The sequence below is a fragment of the Palaemon carinicauda genome, chromosome 40, assembly GCF_036898095.1.
Source record: "Palaemon carinicauda isolate YSFRI2023 chromosome 40, ASM3689809v2, whole genome shotgun sequence".
NCBI lineage: Eukaryota > Metazoa > Arthropoda > Malacostraca > Decapoda > Palaemonidae > Palaemon > Palaemon carinicauda.
In genome coordinates, this window is record NC_090764.1 from 8,746,652 (window position 1) to 8,757,586 (window position 10,935).

At 41.1% G+C, this 10,935-nt stretch overlaps 1 protein-coding gene across 1 annotated transcript in view; it reads left to right on the plus strand.

Moving 5' to 3' along the window:
• LOC137631686 (uro-adherence factor A-like) overlaps positions 1 to 6,912 on the plus strand; it is a 27,872-nt gene extending 20,960 nt beyond the window's left edge. Inside the window, exons 2-3 of the mRNA XM_068363562.1 lie at positions 5,233 to 5,763; positions 5,913 to 6,912. Coding sequence (XP_068219663.1) covers positions 5,233 to 5,763; positions 5,913 to 6,912 — 1,531 coding nt within the window. The remainder of the gene's footprint in view (positions 1 to 5,232; positions 5,764 to 5,912) is intronic.
• Positions 6,913 to 10,935: the final 4,023 nt, after the last annotated feature.

Here is a 10,935-nt window from a genome sequence, read left to right on the forward strand (position 1 = left end):
ATATTCGGAAAGGCTGCTGAAATCCCAAAAATTAACAATATTTCAATAATGGAAGAACAAAATATATGAAGCTTGTGGTATGCATTGCCATCTACTCTCTGTACTTATAAGAAATCAACAAACTATAACTAATTCTAATTGCAGCTTTAAGTGAAATGTTTTTTTAAACTGTATGGAAGACGGAATCTTGGACTCTAAGGCAATTTAGGGTTGGTTGGTAATAAGGGAGCGTGGGCGTGAGAGAGTGAGAGTGGGAGTGAGTGAAGGAGTGCGATATCAGTTACTTAACGAAGGCTTAGTTTTGCTGTAGTTCAATTTTGCACCATTAACTGTATCACTCTGTTCCACTCCAGAATTCTTTTAAAGGAATCACTAACAGTATCATGAACATCAACTCTGGCTTATTGCATATTTGAAAAACTGCGAGTACGATCAAATACACATCCAATGTAACTAGAGTTGTATGGATTATCATATGAGCCTTTGTTATCTAAGCCAAAATAAACAAACAAATAAATTTGAATAAATATGAACTCACATCCAGTATCTTTGATATAGCGTGTTAGATATAATATATAGCATATAACTGCCTGACTGATTCCTGAATGCATATTGATGGCTAAAATACAAGAAAAACTCAAGTTAAATAACTTGGAAAGGGTCTTATAGAAAAAAGGGTGTATAAACATACCAAATAAAATGAAATATGTAGTTTAGGAGATAAGAATTCAATCATCTTCACTCTACAGTATTGGCTCACATTTTTTCTTTTAGAATATGCATTTCTTCATCATTCATGATGCTTAACTACAGGTGTTGTTATTTATTCAAATACCCTGGATGTATTGTTTCATCAAATACTGAGAATGGCGAGAATGTGCTGCACTGTTAAAAATTTTGTTGTAAAAACAACGGTAAAAATCCTAGAATCAATGCTACTAACCATTTACCGTTTTAAAAACGGATATATTGAAGTAAAGGAGTTATATTACAATCACCAACCCGCTAAATATAATATCCAAATAGTGTAAAATTACGGTCGCCTGTATTTTACTGAAATACGGCTGAGAACAGTATATTTTTACGGAAAATTTTCGATTAAAATTAGGCTTTTTTTTTAACATAGTGGAGAACATTTACAGCCAAAGTTCAAGTATAGTTGAGTAAGGTGCAAGGACCTGGATTCTACATCAACCTTCGAATAGCCGTAAATATCTTCACTACTGCATTTCCTTCATATTCAACATGCCAACGAAATCTTTTCACGCACATTGAATTCTATCACGTTAATCATCTTTTTGAGAGTTCATAAAAAAAAAAAAAAAAAAAAAAAAAAAAAAAAAAAAAAAAATATCATGAAATGGCCTTTATACATTCTGGGTCATATTTCATTATGCAAGCAAAATTTATGGATAATTATGCAAAATATTGCTTAATCATAACTTTATGGTTAGGATTTAGTGGTTTAAAATATTTTTTAAACTTCAAGCCACAGGAATATTCTATTAGCATTAAAACATTTTTGCATGTACGTCTACTTCATTCTGTCAGTAATCTATTTACTAAATTAACAGAATAATGCCACGAGATTGAAAATAAATTGGATGAAACGGAACCGAATCAAAGGAATTAATTTTCCGGTTTGGTTTTCAGCAAATTACTAGCAACGACCTTATGACCTTTACCCAGATTACAACATTTGGTATCAGGTCAAAATCCCCTTACGACCAAGTCAACTAATATCTAAAGCAAATTCACCTAATAACATTTATGTAGATAAATGTAGATATATGTAACTTTTAACAATTTTCTAGGGTTGTGGTGACCGATGTTTTAGTCCCTGACTGGTAAACGCCAGACTGGGGTTCGAGTTCCGCTCAAACTCGTTAGTTTCTTTTGTATCTGCAACCTCACCATCCTTGTGAGCTAACGATGGTGGGGAGGGGGGTTTGGGGGAGCCTATAGGTCTATCTGCTGAGTTATCAGCAGCCTGGTCCTCCTTAGTCCTAAATTGGGTCGAGAGGGGGCTTGGGCCCTGATCATAAGTATATATGATCAGTCTCTTGCGCATTGTCCTGCTCGATAGGGTGATGTCACTGTCCCTTGCCTCTGCCATTCATGAGCGGCCTTTAAACCAACATTGCCGGGGCTTGTCACTTAAGATTCATTTACATTTGATTTCTGTATGGTTAGGTTAGGTTGGTTAGGTTAGATTAGGTGTGTTTGGTTAGGTCAGGTTAGGTTGGTTAGGTTAGGTGGGTTTGGTTATGTCAGGTTAGGTTAGTTAGGTTAGATTAGGTGGGTTTGGTTAGGTCAGGTTAGGTTGGTTAGGTTAGGTGGGTTTGGTTATGTCAGGTTAGGTTAGTTAGGTTAGGTTAGTTAGGTTAGGTTAGGTGGGTTTGGTTAGGTCAGGTTAGGTTGGTTAGGTTAGGTTAGGTTAGGTGGGTTTGGTTATGTCAGGTTAGGTTAGTTAGGTTAGGTTAGGTTAGGTGGGTTTGGTTATGTCAGGTTAGGTTAGTTAGGTTAGGTTAGGTGGGTTTGGTTAGGTCAGGTTAGGTTGGTTAGGTTAAGTTAGGTTAGGTTCCCTTGTGTGTTTTTTTTTTTTTTTTTTGTAAGCTTTGTTAGTGCTACCTAGCTTTTTACTTCTTTACAATTTTCATACTGTACATGTGAAAATAAATCTATGTGACCAATTAGAACAATGTAGGTATATCTCTACACATTAGGTGACTTGGCTTTGGATTTTAGGCGACTCAGATTAGGTACTTGAGATTAGGTGACTTGGTTGTTAGGTGATTTGACCTGTATTAAAGCATTTCCACAAAATTACAATCCAGAACACTTGTTATATACTGTTCTGAAGTGAAGAAAATAAGAAGATAGGAACAAATACACGCGCCCTGAGGCCATTTTGTATCGATCCGAAACAAGTAAAGAAAGTGCCATTTTATATGTTAATAAACAATTGGAATTTCAATGAGGAAGAGCGAACCCCTTTAATAAAATTACATTTTAATACCTATTGTATTTCGTTACTTTGCTCCTCTCTAGCAGAGAGCTACAGTGCCGAAGTCAATAAAAATGTTATTGTTTTAAGTACTGGTTATGATATATTTCTATCTTTGCTATTCCAGCAATATATAGGTGACTGATGTAGAAAATATTATGAATTCGTAAAAATTTTATCAATTCAATTTTATATGATTTTTTTTTTCTTTTTAATGCCAGGCCAATAGCATTTACAATAAATATCCATAGAGTGATAGCCTTGAACATAAAAGTTAAAATTGTTTCTATTATCATAAAAAAAAAGAAAATTATTTAGCCCCATAAGTCAAAATCGACTTTTAAAGAGCTGGCCAGCAGAAATTCGGAAGGAAATATAGTTATAACATATGATATACAAGTTCTACTAACTGAATTATTAAATATAATTGATAAAAAACCAATTAGAGATAAAATCTAAAAATAAATCTGTGTTCTTTAAACACATTAAAATCTTAAAAACAGACAAACTCCCAGAACTCGATAGTCAGACAAGGTTTTCTGACAGAAACTTAAATTTCGTTATCTTCTAAAGACTCTGTATTCAGTAAATGAATATGTCTTAGGGTTAAACGTCGTATAACAGTCACTGAAAGAAAAACACTGTTAAATGTCGCCTGCACTGTTAAAAATTTGCTGTAAAAAAATGAAAAAATCCTGGAATAAATTTTGCCAGGCATTTACCGTTTAAAAAACGGATATACTGACGTTAAGGAGTGATATTACGGTCACCAACCCGTGATGGATAAATAACAAAATAGGGTAAAAAATTGTGGTCGTCTGTATTTTACTGAAATTCGGCGGGGAATAGCATATTTTTAAGGAGAATTTTCGATTAAAATTACGGTTTAAGTGTGGCTAAAACGCAATCTTGATAAATATTTTTTTTTTTAATACTATGAATCCCATGGAAAAAATATTTTGACGTTTCAATTTATTAATTTCTAGTTCATTTTCCCCCCAAAAATTGCCATTTATGTTATTATAAGACACTCTTTTTTGGCTACAGAATCCTTAATGGGGATATAGATGCCTTTAACAGGGAAAATAACCCACGAGAAAAATAAGGTGTGGCTACGAAGATATTGCCTATGCAGGCACCTTAGCTCACAAGGATGGTGAGGTTGCAGCGACCAGAGTTTGAGCGGGACTCGAACCCCAGTCTAGCAATCGGCAGGCAAGGACGCTACCAAAAGGCCACCAGAACCCATAGTTAAAGCTTTAGTTAACCCCTTCTGATATTTATACTAAAACTGGAAATGCTACCAATTTATTACAACAATATACTAGCTGCTGTCATACCTTAAATAGGTATTGGGATTTAGTCAGTTAATTTTATTATCATTTTGGGCATTGCTCAATTAATGTTATTAAGTTTGTCATTAACTTAATTGTATAATTTAAATGACTGCTTATCCAAACTGCGTTCACTTTTACGCAGTCTCGGGATTCTATTTGCTTCTCAATGTCCGTTTTAAATATTATCGTATTTCTAAAGAACCGTTGTGACGATCCAGCTGAAATCTTTGTGAAAAGGTTTATAGTTATCCATTAAAGTCAACCAGTCAGGCAGCCAGCCAGTCAGTCAGTTAGTCAGCCAGGCAGAAAATAAGCAATCCCGCCAGTCAGTCCGCCAGGCAAAATATCTGCCAGATAGACAGTCAGTGACCCAGGCAGAAAATCAGCCAGCTAGACAGACAAGACAGTCAGTGACCCAGGCAGAAAATCAGCCAGCTAGACAGACAAGACAGTCAGTGACCCAGGCAGAAAATCTGCCAGATAGACAGACAGTCAGTCCGCCAGGCAGAAAATCAGCCAGCTAGACAGTCAGTCAGTCAGCCAGGCAGAAAATAAGCAATCCAGCCATTCAGTCCGCCAAGCAAAAAATCTACCAGACAGACAGACAGACAGTCAGTCAGACAGACAGACAGTCAGTCAGCCAGGCAGAAAATCAGCCAGCCAGACAGTCAGTTGGTCAGGCAGAAAATCAGCCTACCAGACAGTCAGCCAGGCAGAAAATCAGCCAGCTAGACAGTCAGTTGGTCAGGCAGAAAATCAGCCTACCAGACAGTCAGCCAGGCAGAAAATCAGCCAGCCAGACAGTCAGTTGGTCAGGCAGAAAATCAGCCTACCAGACAGTCAGCCAGGCAGAAAATCAGCCAGCTAGACAGTCAGTTGGTCAGGCAGAAAATCAGCCTACCAGACAGTCAGCCAGGCAGAAAATCAGCCAGCCAGACAGTCAGTTGGTCAGGCAGAAAATCAGCCTACCAGACAGTCAGCCAGGCAGATAATCAGCCAGCTAGACAGTCAGTTGGTCAGGCAGAAAATCAGCCTACCAGACAGTCAGCCAGGCAGAAAATCAGCCAGCCAGACAGTCAGTTGGTCAGGCAGAAAATCAGCCTACCAGACAGTCAGCCAGGCAGAAAATCAGCCAGCTAGACAGTCAGTTGGTCAGGCAGAAAATCAGCCTACCAGACAGTCAGCCAGGCAGAAAATCAGCCAGCTAGACAGTCAGTTGGTCAGGCAGAAAATCAGCCTACCAGACAGTCAGCCAGGCAGAAAATCAGCCAGCCAGACAGTCAGTTGGTCAGGCAGAAAATCAGCCTACCAGACAGTCAGCCAGGCAGAAAATCAGCCAGCCAGACAGTCAGTTGGTCAGGCAGAAAATCAGCCTACCAGACAGTCAGCCAGGCAGAAAATCAGCCAGCTAGACAGTCAGTTGGTCAGGCAGAAAATCAGCCTACCAGACAGTCAGCCAGGCAGAAAATCAGCCAGCCAGACAGTCAGTTGGTCAGGCAGAAAATCAGCCTACCAGACAGTCAGCCAGGCAGAAAATCAGCCAGCTAGACAGTCAGTTGGTCAGGCAGAAAATCAGCCTACCAGACAGTCAGCCAGGCAGAAAATCAGCCAGCCAGACAGTCAGTTGGTCAGGCAGAAAATCAGCCTACCAGACAGTCAGCCAGGCAGAAAATCAGCCAGCCAGACAGTCAGTTGGTCAGGCAGAAAATCAGCCTACCAGACAGTCAGCCAGGCAGAAAATCAGCCAGCCAGACAGTCAGTTGGTCAGGCAGAAAATCAGCCTACCAGACAGTCAGCCAGGCAGAAAATCAGCCAGCTAGACAGTCAGTTGGTCAGGCAGAAAATCAGCCTACCAGACAGTCAGCCAGGCAGAAAATCAGCCAGCTAGACAGTCAGTTGGTCAGGCAGAAAATCAGCCTACCAGACAGTCAGCCAGGCAGAAAATCAGCCAGCCAGACAGTCAGTTGGTCAGGCAGAAAATCAGCCTACCAGACAGTCAGCCAGGCAGAAAATCAGCCAGCCAGACAGTCAGTTGGTCAGGCAGAAAATCAGCCTACCAGACAGTCAGCCAGGCAGAAAATCAGCCAGCTAGACAGTCAGTTGGTCAGGCAGAAAATCAGCCTACCAGACAGTCAGCCAGGCAGAAAATCAGCCAGCCAGACAGTCAGTTGGTCAGGCAGAAAATCAGCCTACCAGACAGTCAGCCAGGCAGAAAATCAGCCAGCTAGACAGTCAGTTGGTCAGGCAGAAAATCAGCCTACCAGACAGTCAGCCAGGCAGAAAATCAGCCAGCCAGACAGTCAGTTGGTCAGGCAGAAAATCAGCCTACCAGACAGTCAGCCAGGCAGAAAATCAGCCAGCCAGACAGTCAGTTGGTCAGGCAGAAAATCAGCCTACCAGACAGTCAGCCAGGCAGAAAATCAGCCAGCCAGACAGTCAGTTGGTCAGGCAGAAAATCAGCCTACCAGACAGTCAGCCAGGCAGAAAATCAGCCAGCCAGACAGTCAGTTGGTCAGGCAGAAAATCAGCCTACCAGACAGTCAGCCAGGCAGAAAATCAGCCAGCTAGACAGTCAGTTGGTCAGGCAGAAAATCAGCCTACCAGACAGTCAGCCAGGCAGAAAATCAGCCAGCCAGACAGTCAGTTGGTCAGGCAGAAAATCAGCCTACCAGACAGTCAGCCAGGCAGAAAATCAGCCAGCTAGACAGTCAGTTGGTCAGGCAGAAAATCAGCCTACCAGACAGTCAGCCAGGCAGAAAATCAGCCAGCCAGACAGTCAGTTGGTCAGGCAGAAAATCAGCCTACCAGACAGTCAGCCAGGCAGATAATCAGCCAGCTAGACAGTCAGTTGGTCAGGCAGAAAATCAGCCTACCAGACAGTCAGCCAGGCAGAAAATCAGCCAGCCAGACAGTCAGTTGGTCAGGCAGAAAATCAGCCTACCAGACAGTCAGCCAGGCAGAAAATCAGCCAGCTAGACAGTCAGTTGGTCAGGCAGAAAATCAGCCTACCAGACAGTCAGCCAGGCAGAAAATCAGCCAGCTAGACAGTCAGTTGGTCAGGCAGAAAATCAGCCTACCAGACAGTCAGCCAGGCAGAAAATCAGCCAGCCAGACAGTCAGTTGGTCAGGCAGAAAATCAGCCTACCAGACAGTCAGCCAGGCAGAAAATCAGCCAGCCAGACAGTCGGTCAGTCAGCCAAGCGGAAAATCGGCCAGCCAGTAAGTCAGTCAGTTAGTTAGCCAGGCAGAAAATAAGCAATCCAGTCGGTCAGTCACCCAGACAGACAGTGAGTCAGGCAGAAAATCAGCCAGCTAGACAGTCAGTCAGTCAGTCAGCCAGACAGTCAGTCAATTAGTCAGCCAGCCGGGAAGCAAAACAAGTCACCCAGACAGTCAGTCAATTAGTCAGCCAGACGGGAAGCAAAACAAGTCACCCAACAAGTCAGTCAGTCAATCAGGTAGAAAATCAGCCGGTAAGTCAATCAGTCAGTCATCCAGACAGCCCTCAAGTTAGTCACACAGTCTGTCCCTCAATGTGTTATTTGAAAACAAAGACAACATCGTCTTTACCGAAGATAAACGCGGGAAAGTAGGTCATTGAAATCAACATGATACGACTGATTATTCAATTACATCTTTTCCCATTGCTATGTACAAACTAAATAATTAATTTAGCTTTGAATTCCAATTAGCAGAAATTAATGATTCGAGACAAAATTCATGCTTCACAAGTTATTAGCAGAAATCAACGATTCGGGACAAAACTGATGCTTCCTAAGTCATTGGCAGAAATCAACGATTCGAGACAAAACTGGTGCTTCCTAAGTCATTGGCAGAAATCAACGATTCGAGACAAAATGGATGCTTCCCAAGTCATTGGCAGAAATCAACGTTTCGAGACAAAACTGATGCTTCCCAAGTCATTGGCAGAAATCAATGTTTCGAGACAAAACTGATGCTTCCCAAATCATTGGCAAAAATCAATAATTCGAGGCAAAACTGATGCTTCCCAAGTCATAGGCAGAAATAAACGATTCGAGACAAAACTGATGCTTCCTAAGTCATTGGCAGAAATCAACGATTCGAGACAAAACTGATGCTTCTTAAGTCATTGGCAGAAATCAACGATTCGAGACAAAATGGATGCTTCCCAAGTCATTGGCAGAAATCAACGTTTCGAGACAAAACTGATGCTTCCCAAGTCATTGGCAGAAATCAATGTTTCGAGACAAAACTGATGCTTCCTAAGTCATTGGCAGAAATCAACGATTCGAGACAAAACTGATGCTTCCCAAGTCATTGGCAGAACTCAACGTTTCGAGACAAAACTGATGCTTCCCAAGTCATTGGCAGAAATCAATGTTTCGAGACAAAATTGATCCTTCCCAAATCATTGGCAGAAATCAATAATTCGAGACAAAACTGATGCTTCACAAGTCATTGGCAGAAATAAACGATTCGAGACAAAACTGATGCTTCCCAAGTCATTGGCATAAATCAACGTTTCGAGACAATACTGATGCTTCCCAAGTCATTGGCATAAATCAACGTTTCAAGACAAAACTGATGCTTCCCAAGTCATTGGCATAAATCAACGTTTCGAGACAAAACTGATGCTTCCCAAGTCATTGGCATAAATCAACGTTTCGAGACAAAACTGATGCTTCCCAAGTCATTGGCATAAATCAACGTTTCGAGACAAAACTGATGCTTCCAAAGTCATTGGCAGAAGTCAACGTTTCGAGACAAAACTGATGCTTCCAAAGTCATAGGCAGAAATCAATGATTCGAGAAAAAACTGAGACTTCCCAAGTCATAGGCAGAAATAAATGATTCGAGACAAAACTGTTGCTTCACAAGTCATAGGCAGAAATCAATTATTCGAGATAAAACTGAGACTTCCTAAGTCATAGGCAGAAATAAATGATTCGAGACAAAACTGATGCTTCCCAAGTTATAGGCAGAAATCAATGATTCGAGACAAAACTGATGATCCCTAAGTCATTGGCATAAATCAACGCTTCGAGACAAAACTGATGCTTCCCAAGTCATAGGCAGAAATAAATGATTCGAGACAAAACTGTTGCTTCACAAGTCATAGGCAGAAATCAATGAATCGAGACAAAACTGAGACTTCCCAAGTCATAGGCAGAAATAAATGATTCTGGACAAAACTGATGCTTCCCAAGTCATAGGCAGAAATCAATGATTTGAGACAAAACTGATGATCCCTAAGTCATTGGCATAAATCAACGCTTGGAGACAAAACTGATGCTTCCCAAGTCATAGGCAGAAATAAATGATTCGAGACAAAACTGATGATCAGTAAGTCATTGGCATAAATCAATGATTCGAAACAAAACTGAGACTTCCCAAGTCATAGGCAGAAATAAATGATTCGAGACATAACTGATGCTTCCCCCAAGTCATTTGGAAAAATCAACGATTCGAGACAAAACTGATGATCCCCAAGTCATTGGCTGAAATCAACGATTCGAGACAAAACGGATGCTTCCCAAGTCATTGGCAGAAATCAACGATTCGAGACAAAACGGATGCTTCCCAAGTCATTGGCAGAAATCAACGATTCGAGACAAAACGGATGCTTCCCCAAGTCATTGGCAGAAATCAACGATTCGAGACAAAACGGATGCTTCCCCAAGTCATTGGCTGAAATCAACGATTCGAGACAAAACGGATGCTTCCCAAGTCATTGGCAGAAATCAACGATTCGAGACAAAACGGATGCTTCCCCAAGTCATTGGCAGAAATCAACGATTCGAGACAAAACGGATGCTTCCCCAAGTCATTGGCAGAAATCAACGATTCGAGACAAAACGGATGCTTCCCCAAGTCATTGGCTGAAATCAACGATTCGAGACAAAACGGATGCTTCCCCAAGTCATTGGCAGAAATCAACGATTCGAGACAAAACGGATGCTTCCCCAAGTCATTGGCAGAAATCAACGATTCGAGACAAAACGGATGCTTCCCAAGTCATTGGCAGAAATCAACGATTCGAGACAAAACGGATGCTTCCCCAAGTCATTGGCAGAAATCAACGATTCGAGACAAAACGGATGCTTCCCCCAAGTCAATGGCAGACATTAATGATTCGAGACAAAACTGATGCTTCTTAAGTCATTAGCAGAAATCAACGATTCTAGGCAAAACTGATGCTTCACAAGTCATCGGCAGAAATCAAGGATTTGAAACAAAACTGATGCTTCACAAGTCATTGGCCGAAACCAATGATTCGAGACAAAATTGAAGCTTCCCAAGTCATTAGCAGAAATCAACGATTCGAAACAAAACTGATGCTTCTTAAGTCATTGGCAAAAATCAATGCTTCGAGACAAAACTGATGCTTCCCCCAAGTCACAGGTAGAAATCAATATTCGAGACAAAACTGATGCTTCTCAAGTCATTGGCAAAAATCATCGATTCGAGACAAAATTGAAGCTTCCCAAGTCATTGGCAGAAATCAACGATTCCAGACAAAACTGATGCTTCCGAAGTTATTGGCAGAAATCAATGATTCGAGACAAAACTGATGCTTCCCCCAAGTCACTGGCAGACATCAATGATTAA